General features: G+C 41.3%; 2 protein-coding genes across 3 annotated transcripts in view; one reads left to right on the forward strand and one right to left on the reverse strand.

The window, feature by feature from the left end:
- LOC307026279 (collectin-12-like) overlaps positions 1-5,070 on the forward strand; it is a 29,773-nt gene extending 24,703 nt beyond the window's left edge. Inside the window, exons 4-11 of one of the 2 annotated variants that reach the window (XM_079661557.1) lie at positions 143-229; positions 316-1,359; positions 1,798-2,081; positions 2,256-2,304; positions 2,450-2,586; positions 2,724-2,833; positions 3,966-4,111; positions 4,196-5,070. In XM_079661557.1, coding sequence (XP_079517683.1) covers positions 143-229; positions 316-1,359; positions 1,798-2,081; positions 2,256-2,304; positions 2,450-2,586; positions 2,724-2,833; positions 3,966-4,111; positions 4,196-4,215 — 1,877 coding nt within the window. In that variant the 3' untranslated portion in view covers positions 4,216-5,070. Of the gene's footprint in view, positions 1-142; positions 230-315; positions 1,360-1,797; positions 2,305-2,449; positions 2,587-2,723; positions 2,834-3,965; positions 4,112-4,195 lie in introns of both variants that reach the window. The other variant, XM_079661556.1, reaches the window with a different exon arrangement.
- Positions 5,071-5,189: 119 nt separating this feature from the next.
- hacd1 (3-hydroxyacyl-CoA dehydratase 1) lies at positions 5,190-13,172 on the reverse strand. The gene is made up of 7 exons (XM_079661566.1): positions 12,949-13,172; positions 10,205-10,322; positions 10,053-10,071; positions 9,863-9,951; positions 9,562-9,683; positions 7,303-7,481; positions 5,190-6,446 (listed from the first exon to the last, which is right to left on the reverse strand). Exons 1-7 carry the CDS (start codon positions 13,065-13,067, stop codon positions 6,364-6,366), a joined length of 729 nt encoding a protein of 242 aa, XP_079517692.1. The 5' UTR covers positions 13,068-13,172; the 3' UTR covers positions 5,190-6,363.
- Between the last annotated feature and the right edge of the window lie 121 nt (positions 13,173-13,293).

Below are 13,293 nucleotides of genomic sequence, written 5' to 3' on the forward strand. Positions count from 1 at the left end.
CAGTATCTTTCAGTGGTTTCCTCTCTGATCCCTTTTATATAGGATGTCTGTGGTTGCGGGCATTTCTTGTCTGCTAATAAAGATGGAGCCTGTGATGAGTCTGACACTAACCTTTGTCCTACCTGTTCTGTTTTCCTTCCAGTGGTGCAAAGAGTTGACACTGTGTCCGAAGGTATCGCTAACTATGGAGGAAAGATAATTGCTGTCGAGACTGATTTGAAAAAGCTAGGTAAGTTCCATGTATCTGCGGTTAAGCTGCAGTAAGCGAGAAGCTGAACAGTCTTTGTAACTTCTGGCACTCATCTCCCTCGTCAGATGATCAAGCAGGGGCGAAGTCGGAGAATACCACCACAGAGATCCAGGCTTTCAAGAACAACATCTGGTCTCTCCAGAGGCAGCTGTCTGCGGTGGAGGAACGCATCCACAGCGATCAAGTTAAGCTGAGTCAGCTGCAGAACATTGGCTCAGACATCCAAAACAGCCAGGGCTCCATTCAGGGATCGCTGGATAGAAACACGGCCACCTTGCACTCTGTAAATGGCACGCTGCAGTCTCACGGCGGCGCCATTGGAGGCCTGCAGGACGACACCACGCGACTTCAGAGAGAACTCCAGCAGCAGGTGAAACTTCAGGACCAGGCCCTGCTCAGCATCATCGGCCTCAACTTCACCCAGGCCCAGCAGAGAGACCTCATCGCTGTACTGCAACGCTCAGTGGAAGACACTACCCAGGCCATACAGAAAATGCGTAATGACTTTCAGAGCCTGGAGCAAACGGCCAGACAGACGCGTTCGGACACTGAGTGGCTCCGTGGTAAGGTGGAAAACCTCCAGGTCATGGCCAGCAACACCTCGACTCTTGCAAAAGCCAACAACGACAGCCTGGAGGAGGTGGGATCACAGCTGGCTTCGGTGGCCAACCAGATCCAGAACACCAGCAGCCTGGCTGATGCCCACGACCAGACCCTCAGGGAGGTGTTGGACCGGCAGAGGGACTTCAGTAACTTTACATCCACCAAGTTTGACCGGCTGGAAGTGCGGCTGGATGAGTCCGAGCAGAGTATGGACCGTGTGACCGGCAACATCAGCTTCACCACGCAGCTCCTGGGCGCCATCAACCTCAACCTGAATGACCTGCGCACTTGTTCCGAGACCGTCGGCCGCCACTCGGACTTCTTGGTGAACCTCAACAACAGCGTGACGGACGTGAGGATAGATGCGTCCAGTCTGAGGTCTCAGCAGGAAGAGCTGGGAGCGCGTATGGACAAGGAGGTCACCAACCTCTCTATTGTCATGGAGGAGATGAAGCTGGTTGACAACAAGCACTCACAGCTAATAACCAACTTCACCATTTTAAAGGGTAAGGAAGGTGTTGTATTAATTAAATAGTTATTTTGAAAGTCAAAGAACTTGATATTTTGGGAGCTTATTCGCAAGGAGTTTGATGAGGAAAATCAAATTCACTCTAATGTTTTACAATAAAAATAAAGCTACAGGCAGAAGCTGGTTATCTTAGATTATAGCAATCACTGGAAATGGGAAAACAGCTAGCATGGCTATGTCTATATGTAATAAGATCCAGCTACTAGCATTTCTGACAAAATTCATTCATTAAATTGGTATATGATTTGGTTTAATCTGGACTAAATCCAATGTGTTAAGAGTATGTAAAAGAAGCTGCAGCCATACAGTAGTATTAATCTAAATCCTAGCAACAAATAAGTAAGCGCTCATTGCAAAATGTGACACTACCCTTCTTTTTTGGAAAACATTTTAAATCGTGAATTTTTATTTTCAGGCCCTCCTGGACCCAGAGGTTCAAGAGGGGACAAAGGACCCCAGGGATCAGCTGGTCAGCCTGGCCAGAAGGGAGAAAAAGGTGAAAAGGGTGCTCCGGGGATACGAGGAACCAGAGGAGAGCAGGGTATCCCAGGATCATCAGGTCTACCAGGGTTAAAAGGCATGCCAGGCGTACCCGGCAACCCAGGGTCAAAGGGCTCCCGAGGGTCAGGAGGCAGGGCCGGACCTCCTGGGACTAAAGGAGAGCCGGGTGCTAACGGTCTGCCTGGAAGAGACGGACAGCCTGGTCCTCAGGGGGCACAGGGCCCCCCGGGTATCAGAGGGGCAATGGGGTCAGCTGGTGAGCCGGGTCCAAGGGGACTGCTTGGGCCAGTGGGGCCTCCAGGGTCTCCGGGACCCCCAGGACAACCGGGACAACAAGGGGTCCCAATCCGGGCTCCATCAATTCCTATGGGCCCTGTGTCTCTGCAGGATGAGGCAGTAGCTCCTACTCTTTGGGCCCCAGGTAAAACTTTACATCTTATAAGCTTCAATGTTTCCTTTAATTTCCCAAAAACTCAACTATTTCATAATCAAAATGTTGGAGGTATACCAATTTGATCTAACCTTGTTGATAATAATATGGTTGTTTGTGACTTAATGTTTTACAGGATGCCCTTCTGAGTGGGCACACTACAGAGGCAAGTGCTACTTCTTCTCCAAAGACCTGCACAGTTTCGACGATGCAAAGGCGACCTGTGAATCATCTTCTGCTTCATTGTTGATCATCAACGATGTGGAGGAACAGGTGATTAATCATGATACTCTCTTTAGCGCTTTAAGAATGAAATCAGCTCAAATCATTATGCACTGGAATCAAAAGTTGTCCTTGTTCTGTAATATGTGAGGTTATATCTCAGTCTTCATGTCCTCATGTGATCTCAGAAATGGCTGAAGAAGCAGACCTTTGGAAAAGGATACTTCTGGATGGGTCTGACGGACAGGGAGGAGGAGACCGCTTGGCGCTGGCTGGACGGGACTGAACCTGCTTTCACGTCAGTATGAAATCAGGAAATACCACCATAGGGAACCTTTTATCCTGTGTTAAGCCCCATAGCCCCCACCCAAATGACCCCAGAAGTGTTGTTTTTTTCTAAATCTGTCTAAAAAGTTCAAATGTCACATGTTTTGCATCAATCTTGATACAGGGTACTTATTATATGTTATAGGGTGGATTCCTAAAGCTTTTATTCTACTATCCCATCATTCAAGAGTGGTTTTCACTATAAGTAATATATTTTATTGGAAGGACACTATAATATATGTTTTTTTACTATGTTCAACCTCAATTTACTTTCAAACAAAAATAAATCTATATTGATTCTGATTTTTCTACATCCAACTCACAGGTTTATCATTGCTTTGAGAAAAAACATTATTAATGTACCCATTTTATAAGTGGAGTTAAAGTCATTTGTTCTAGGAATGTCATTTTCGAGCCTGAGACCTGGAAAACAGGCTCAGGGCTTAACAGGTTAATTAGGTGTTGTTCCTCAGATGGGTATTTTGTTTCAGAGCTGCTTTCCAATAATAATAACAAGCCGTAGGTTTTCACTTACATGAAACAACTATAAAAACATGCAAAGTCTGAACTTTCTGATGTTTTTTGATTTCTTTGAAATGCAAAGCTCCACTGCTATATTCCTGTTGCCCAGTTAAACAAAACAAATACTCTCACATTCAATAAACTTTTATTTGTCAGGGTGGTCAGATCAGATAAGTTCACTCTCTTGCAACGAAAGGAAAAACATTCTCTGCAACTGCAAAAAAAGGATATCGACACCATTATGGAATGTATCAAACCAGCACTATATTTTCATTTCAAACCTTTATTTATACAGATGAATCTCAATCCCATTGAGATCATTGATTTCTTTTTCAAGTGAGACCTGCTCAAGTAGTTCCACATGAAACATAAAAACATAAATAGAACAACAAAAGGACAAGAACAACAAAAGGAAATAACATATATAACATATGCACCTTTGGATAGAAGCTTCATTAACCTCAAACAAATTAAATTCCTGCTGCAGTTTGTCTCTCTCTCACCGCTGTAGTTTCCCACCATTCTCTTAGAAAAAACCCTGTGTGTCTAATGTTTGATCGCCCCCTCTTGTTTGCCTGCAGGAGGTGGAAGCCCGGTCAGCCTGATGACTGGGGCCACGGGCATGAAATGGGAGAAGACTGCGCAGGGCTCATCCATGAAGGGCTGTGGAATGATTTCTTCTGTGAAGATCTCATAAGCTACATCTGTGAGAAGGAAATGGACACCAGTACGTCGGTTCTTCTCTTCTTTTCCTTTCCAAATGTCCAAAAGTCGAGCTGTCCTAATATCTTGTCTTGATCTTTTTTTGCAGCGAGTTTGCCTGAATCGTAGCGATTTCTTGGAAGGGAGCTTGCAGTGAGAAGCTAGACTTCCCCCATGTGGCACTGGTCCACCAGCACAGCACATGGAGAGTCCGTACGGAGAGAGAAAAGGGACAATTTTGAAATAAGCCCTGCGCTGCAGTAGAGAACTTCTCTTTCATGGGGAAGAGATGCCTTTCTCCTCCAAAGTGAACACAGTCCAACATTACCAGCAAGTGCAATACAGCAGGGCAATCACAGAAGGAGGACTTTTATTTTTTAAAGTACCAAATCACCAACTGATTTATATATATAAATATTTTTATGGTTATTTTAAATACATTTTATAAAACTGTATTCTACGTGAATATCTGAATGTATATTTCATTATGCAAGTTTTGTAGGAAGTTATTCATTCTATGAAGCCAAGTGGACTTATCGTAGTGCTTTTCATAACATGTACTGTAATAGTCTTCAAATGAAAAGGTGCAAAATGATGCGCTAAAAACATGAAATGTTGCTGATATGCTATCTTTGAGGAACCGTTTATCTCCCTTCATGAATGTCTATATAGCATTTTCATTTATACGAGTAGAGTCGAAGTAAGCATTTACACATTAATACAGAAATATGTCAAAATCAGCTTGTTTTAGTTCAAGACTGCACATTTACAGTTTAATCTGATACAGTATTTTGTGGTTATGAGATTTATTTTTCACTATTACAGACGTACATAGGCTAATGAATATGAATCTGTGGATCCTACCTACAAATATAAAATGTGCCATTTTATGCACTCAGGTAGTTTCCTGTGAAGAAAAACACGAGTTTAACAACACTATGAACAATGAAGGAAACACTCAAATAAATATGTAAAAACCCAAAAGGTGTTTGTATTTGTTGGCTTTTTTTCTACATTTTTATGCAGATCCAGGTAAACTGATCTGGTGTCAGATGGCTTATCTGTCTGCATAAGTGTGACGGTCATCACAAAACTCTCCACAGTATTGTAGAACTTTGTTTATTCATTTTGCACAAAAGAAGGTATTCTCACATTTATATTGTTTGAAAAATAACTTTCCCAGTGATTGACTTTTATGGTTTCTCTCCTCCCTAACCCAGATTATAAGCAGAAAAGTCGATTTTCGTAGATAACCTTGGGCTACGCAACATTTCCTCTCAATCATTTCACATCCTGTTTTCCTTCTTTAGGTCAATTCCAATCACAGTCACTCCTTAAGCTGCACAGAAGATTGAAATGATGTTACAATAGCACCTTAAATAGGAGGGAACTAACTACCTTTATCAACACGGACATTGGATTCCTTCTGTTAAAAAACAAACACAACAGCGACTGAAGACTGAAAGTGCTTACAAAAATCTGAATTGTACTCTCGCCTACAGCTGTCTATTGAAAACTACTTTTTGAAGACTTCAAATTTGTTGAGGATGCACTCTTGTAAATGAATTTGACATAGTAAACATCAAAGCAACACAGGAGAATGCAGGAGCCAAGCTGACAAAATGTTAAGTTTGAGCTGTGCTTGCTCTAAGTGATACAGTATGCGAATAATTTAAGAAATATGTTTACTATTAAGCGCTCATTTCACATTGTATCATTTACAAACATTCACAAAGAAGCAGCATATTGTCTAAATGTAGATTTATTGTTGAGGTATGATAGAACTATTTCCTCTTTTTTTATCTTTGCTTTGTACAAAATCTCGGTAGTGGAATACACTTAAAAAAAGAATGGAACAGCCAATTGGGTTGCTTTTGGGGTTGACAACTCAGGAGACACAACTTACAATCTTCCTCACATGTTTCATTTCACATTTCCCTGGAAGCCTCTCTTTTCCCTTGTTCTCCTTCGGGAGATGTTGTGACTCGTGTTTCAGTGCAACAAGGTGCAGTCAAGGAGTCTCAAGCTCCAGCAAACACTGGGACTGTAAGCATGTTTCCAATATTACCATTCAGATAGGAATTAATCCTGTAAAGACTTAGGATCAGTTATTGTTGCTCACTACTGGTGAACTCCTTTATTCGTCGTCCGTGCGGCTCTTCCGGTCCCGTGCGGTGGAGAATGTAACGTCCGATGGGGCTAAAGTTGAAGTGGGGGAGGTGAGGGGTGATGGTGGAGGCAGGCTGGCTCAAACGAAGGCGTGAGGTGGTGGCTTTTCTAGTCGTCTTTCTCCACTATGACCTCCCCGTGAAGCACCCTTCTCCTCTGCCGCAGCATGTGGAAGAAGAGCTGAGGGAACACTGTGGGGACAATGAAAATGTTCTGTTAACTGTTCTTTATGCTATAGGCAAAAGTAGTCAGCTGTCTCAAAGCTCACTACATCCACATTTTAAATAAAAAAGCAGGAGAGCAAGAAACCTTTATAAAAGTTACGAGAAACAGAATATTGTATATTTGATCTGCAAAATGTATGAGTTTCGAAAACTTGTTCATTATCAACTTTGAAAAAGTTATATGTCTTGCATTGGTGTTGTCCTTGATTGAATGTATTACTATTTACCTGGCACAAATATGCTATATTAACATCATTGCATCAATACAAAATGTAAAACAAAGATGGCTGCCGGTCAGTTTTAGGTGATGTGCTTATTTGTTCTCTTTTGAAAAGTTAGTAGGCTGAATTAAAATAAAACTATAGCCAGAAAAAAGTTAGCCCAGTAGTGACTTCCTGGATTCTTGTCATAGGTCAGATGGCAAATGTGACCCAAGAAATTCCCTGCAACTTCTAGTTTTTAAACAAACAACAGAGGACATCTTAATAAGTGAGCTTTAGAGGTCCTAGTGTAACCATTTGACAGACCCAGGCTAGCTGTTTCCCATGTTTCGAGTCTTTATGCTAAGCTAAGCTAACTGTCTCATGGCTCCAGCAACATACTTAAGATGGAGACATGATAGAGGAATTGATCTTTTCATCTTACTCTCGGCATAAAAAATAAAACTCGAAATTATTCTTTCAGACCATTTGAAATGCTGTTTATCTTAAGTCTCATGTGGAGAAAAATGAACGGTTAAATCCTCACTGAGAGGTCATCTATCTGGGGTCATCCTCCTTTTTTTTACATATTCTCATAACATGGAAATAGAAAGTCTCCTTACGTGGGATGTAGGACAGCATGACGATGATGAGGCAGTAGTAGTAGTCAAAGGACACGTTATACTTGTTGGGGAGCCTCATGGAGTACATTCCAGATCTGCGTACAAACGGCAGGGCAGCATAAATGGTCATCAGTTCCCCGATGACCCCCAGGGGGTACAGCACGATGAAGAGGTTGTACCTGGGAAGGAAAGGATGTAAACAGTTACACAAATGCAACAAACACACACAGTTTACGGATGTTAAAGCACTCACATGCCTAGGTTTCTACAATTTACACTTAGATTTTAACAAATGCAACCTTTAAAAATGAGTTCAACAGTCAATGCATGCTCCATAGAATCTTCTTTTTAATTGTACACATGCACAGTTAGCATAAGCAACAATAATTGTCATGTGTTGTCTCTTGTATCATAAACTTGCTTTTGACAGGTAATCAAACACAACTAAATTGGGTCACGTTGTATTTCTTTAGTTTGTGCTTTTCTTGAAGCTGATGCAATGCACTGGTGGGTTTCTGGAAAACTCCCACAAGTAGATTTAGTGGCCTCTGGCTGTGAGTTTGCAGATTACAATCAATCAAACCAATATTCAATTTCTGCCAAAGAATCCAAATAAATCTACACATTGTTCCATTGTTTGTTGGCAGCCATAAAGCAAATGATAATTCAAGAAAGAACAAAATCACGTCCATGTTTGCTCATAATAAATTGTTCTGAGTTGAGGGAACCAACTCGGCTATTTCTACTTTTTAATTGCCTGCTGTTTTTGAAATGCAATATTACCTATTGGAGCAAATTGGAGCACTGATAATGGGCGCTGACTCAAACCTAGACATGTTGCTGGGTCTCCTCTGTGAAAAGGGATGTGATTTGGCAGATTTTGAAGTGGGCAAAGCCGCAGGATCAGGTTGCAGATGCTGTCTGAAAACTGTCACTAAGTGATTGATTACAAAGTTAAGAGGTATGTTTTTCATTACTTGGCCATACGGACGATTGCGTGATAAAAAAAATCAAATCAGTTATTTGGCAGGAAGATTGTTTAACAAATCTTGGAATACGAAGACAAAACATGTTCCCAAATTCGTCATAAAATCATCTAAGATACTGAATAAAGCTGCTCTTCATAAGGCTATTCACAATCTGTCATCTTGTTGGTTTGCCGCTATTACTTCCTGTCACTTGGCATAAGTGTGACATAGCCAGCCTCTCTTTGTGACAGCACAGGGCCTCTGGAGTAGGATATATGCCATGACTAAGGGCTACAGAGGTCCTGTATTTAGTAGGGACCACAGCAAAGGCTCGGGGGAGCGTCTCGGCGGATGTGAGAGAAATGTTGGGTGAACATTCCATGACCAAAACAGATGGTCTTAAAAACATGAGCAGCTGAACATGAGCCCCCCTCCCGGGGCCTGGCGTCTCCTCCGTGCTTAAAGAAAGCCGTGAAGGGTGGGGGGGCAGGGAAGAGAGTTGCATTAAGTACACAAGGTTTCAAACCGATAAACAAAAGAGTAACTGGCTCAAGACGGATCACATGACGAGCTGAACTAGCAGACAAAAAACGTAGTTTGGGTTTAACCTTCAAACTGCAGAGACAAGATGTCCCACCTTGGACTTGAGTTGATGTGATATGTAAACGTCACTATCATGAAGTGAGACAGCCTCTCTCTCGGCTGTAAGATGCCAAGCCCGTGTGTTGGACATCTATCAATGTGTACAGCTGACGTTCCTGCCAGCGTCTCCAATTTCAGCTGAGCTACTGTAGCAGGGAGACTGCCACGTCACAAGTGCTCTTCATACAGTAGTAGACAGACATTATGTCACTCTCGAGCTGAGAAATGTGTCGGTCGTCACCGCATTATACTGACAATCAGTTGTGTGTTTTCCATGCAGATAATTAAGGCTTTGATTTACACCTTTTGGATTACTATTCTCGTAAGAAATCACGTTTTTTTTACATAAGAAATGTATGCCATTATCTATTCGTATTCTATTTTCAAATATGTTTTGTAAAATAAACCCTCTTCTGTATCCTTGATTGTCAGAGCACAATTGTTAGCAGTTAGTTCAGTTACCTAATTAGGTGCTAATCAATAAACACACAGGCGATACCTAATACACACACACACACGGCAGCACTACTTCGTGATGTAAAGCGAGGTGAAATCTCTAGATCAGTGCTTAGACATGCTTAGACAACAATGTCTGACACAGTAATGACAATTCAAGCTCATCCCGGCAGCTGGCTAATGGTGTCTCCACCTGGCCCATTTGATGAAGTACGGCAGGTGGTGGAGCAGGTTGAATGTGTAGTAGGAATATCTGGTAATCTCTGTCATCGTCCACACAACCAGGAATAGAATTACGCTTTCTTCACTCTGGATCTTCATTTACGTCAGGAAAAACAGGTCAAATATACACAGGAAGGAGAGTAACTTAAAAATAATGTGCAAATGAGCAATTATGGTAAATACAAAACACATAATAGTACAATAAAACACAGCTCTTGCAGTTTTCAGATGTGTTGTTGTGTGATGTTCCTGTGTTGTGGCGTGATATTCACCTGTCTGATGCTGTTGGTGACGAACCAAACCATGAATATTCGTGAACACACTTGCACCCCGGTCACAATTACAGAAGTCCTCACAATTCCTGCAGCAAAAAAAGACACATAAAAACAACAGTTTAAAGCTGCAGTAGTTGTCAGTAAGTAATTTTTAAACCAATAAGACATAAACAAAATCCTCACATACCAATAGCACAATGTCCCACCTGTAAGACAAGATACATAATAATCAATTCATCTCTATCATCTTTTTTAAAAGCGTTGTCATTTCTCTAACTCTAAGACAGTATTTAATCAGTTCATGCTACAACTGGGCAGCTATTGCTCTCAAATTCTTACCTCAACTAGTGCAACGGTCTGGAAAAACTTGAGGGTCCTTGCTATACTTCTGTACAGACCCTTGGTTGTGCCTTTCTGGATGTAGAAGCGCATCATTGCAATGGCCAAAACCAGCCACCTGAAGAAACGAAAGAAAAACACATAATGTAAAATAAAGTGTTTGATGGATCTGTTTTGATTGATACAAGAGATTCCGGAAAGTGGCTTTAATGATGGTTCAAATTGAAATCATGTTGTTCAGCTCTGTATAAAACATTTTTTAGGCAAATGCATTTGAAACACAAACCATAAACATACAGCACCTTCTCATAGATGTCACATACACATCTATCTAGATGTGTCAACTGTTTAGTCTTAATCGTATTGCTTCAGATAGGAAAATAAAGAGCAGGAGAAACGAGATATTGTTTAGTTGTCTCGCCATCATCACCAAAGTAGTGTGAATGAACAATAGACAATGCAGTCAATTTACCATAAAATTATACAACAATAGTAAGAGATGCAAATATTAGCTCATAACTTGTAATTGCCCTACCTTGACAATAGCCTAGATGGCGATTATTGACTTATTTGAGTACTTTTGTCAAAGAAAAACGATATTTGAAAAGAAAATGTGCATCTTCTATGGTAGAAAACATTACAGAAAGCCCACGGAAGTAATTCATAAAAAAAGAAAACGTGTATAATACGACATATTAGCATATTAATACATTTAAATCAGTTTCCATTTGACCCAATTTCAGCAGTGACGCAGGACATAATAAATCCGTCCCATCATGCCATTCGGCCCAAATGAAGTGATTGGACGGCCGCGGCCGCCTTACCTGTCTATCAGCGCCATATGGCGCTGCTGTCTACCTGTACGCGCTCGTGCACCTATACGCGTCACCAGACCGGAGTCTTCCCCATGCATGGCAGCCGTGAGTTGTCTACGTACATTAGCAACGTGTGTTGTTAACGTTTACTATATTATGTTTACTTTTTTCTTTTTTTTGTTGCGGTGGGGTTTTGGAGGGAAGTTTAATGGGACAGGCTGTCAGTTTACAAACTTTTATACTTTTTTCGCGACTTTGGGAGCTAGTGCTGCTAGCTACTTATTGTTGGAAAAGAGTTGGCAACACTTGGCTCTTGCTAGTTACTCAAGATTTCAAACGATAGCACTTGCGTGAGTTAATGAAAACACATATTTCTACAATTGTATGTGTTGGTGGAGCCAACTCTTGGGACTGCTATTGAAATAATTTCTAGTAGGCTTATAAATAATTTATAAATTCTACCAAAATGCAATAATGTGTAACACTCTAAAAGACACATTGTCATGCTGTCTCCCTCTGCGCAACATACAATACAATAAACTGAAGCTGGGCCCCATAATGACTAGCCATGAAAGAATGTCTCAAAGAACTGTTAAGAGGATCAATTGTATTAACAACTGTAAGGTTTACAGTGATGCAACGCAATGATTGCTTTTGCTGAATATATTCTTGGTTCCTTTCTCTTTTTTTTCAAGTGAATTCACCAAAAAAGGTAGAATGTCATGACAGGAGCTGAAATGGTTGAAAATGTGTCTTTATTTTCGATATGATGACTAAGAAACTGACCCTGTTGCCAGTGCTGTAATTGATACATAACGCCTATACATTGTGTTTAACTTTTGATTATGTAAGTTATGTAAGTATGTGTATTCAGTTAATGTCTGTATGATGATTACATCAGTAAAGTGATGTTATAAGATGTAAATTAAAAAATATCCTCTTGACTCTTGAAGTTCTAAAAGCATAGCTTTATAATGAATAATGACATAAAACAAGATATGGTGATGATAAACAATTAATGCTGCAAGTGTTAGATCATGATGGTAACTAAAGCCAACTGTACAGATACATTAAGGATTCGTTTGCACCAATACAATTGAACGTAATAAAACGTAATGTTTTATTATAAATCAAGCTATCCAATTGTTTATGTAAATACAACTGATCCATTCCTTTTCAATATGTTGAAATCAGCTCCAGCTCAACCAAATACACCAGTCAAATCCTAATTTCATTAATGCATGTGAAAAGACACTGAGCCATTTCTCTGCATTCTTCAACTTTCCTATACATTTCTAGTACACCTGATATAAATGGGCTATATCATTTTGTGCAGATATTTTTCTTCTACACTGTTGTATTGCTGCTTTTACTGAAGTAACACACTGATCTGACAGCTCAGTTACACATAGGTCACTCAGCAGAGACATATTATTTACCATCGTTTTGCCTTGCTAATTTACCCTAAAAACACGATGAAACATTTTCTGTTTGCAACTCACAAATGTTATGTTATGTTGTTATTAAAAAATCTGCTCATTGAGCATTTCAGTGTCCCAGGGCTGAGCTCCAGTGTCAGCGCGCGCCGGCTATACTTATCACTGCAACTGCGGTGCACTGTGGGCCTTGAAGCTGACAGTCAGCCCTATTTGGACACGGCTTCAGCCCCAGCCTGTCACTTTACCAAACGCCTTCCATTCATTATCTAACACTCGCACAAATCCCCCTTATATTTCTATTTTTTGTCAGACTATCAAAGAGTTTACTGAAGTTTCCCCTGCTGCTGTTGGCCGCTATATTAAGCGAGCTGAACAGGTACTTTCGGCCACAGAGACTCAGTCCTATAAACGGCAACACAGTGTTTTAGGGAGCGGCTAACTTCAGGGCTTTTCTTATTAATAGGCGGCGGGCGGATTATTAAGCACGTACCCGGCGGTCATGGCGATGTTGTAGAAAGTTAGCCATGCTGTAGCGAGGGCGCTTTTCGTTCTCCTCTTGTTGTTGTTTTCCTTCTCCTCAACCGTGCCGTCCTCCTCGCTGGACGCCATGGTATCGGGGGCAGGGTGGGCAAGTCAGGAAGGGAGCTGACAGCTGGGACTGGTGGGGAGGGGAGCAGCGGGGTCATCCATCCCTGCGCCCCTCTCTCGCGGGACTAGTGCTGCAACAAGTGCGTGGCCTGTCGGTGGGAAATGGACTCTTGTTGTTATAGTGTGAGAGGAACAAAAACGTAAAGTACAATACCACAACTGCCTACACCTTTCATAAGAGTAATAT

This window comes from Notothenia rossii (assembly GCF_949606895.1).
Source record: "Notothenia rossii genome assembly, chromosome: 12".
In the NCBI taxonomy this organism is placed as follows: domain Eukaryota; kingdom Metazoa; phylum Chordata; class Actinopteri; order Perciformes; family Nototheniidae; genus Notothenia; species Notothenia rossii.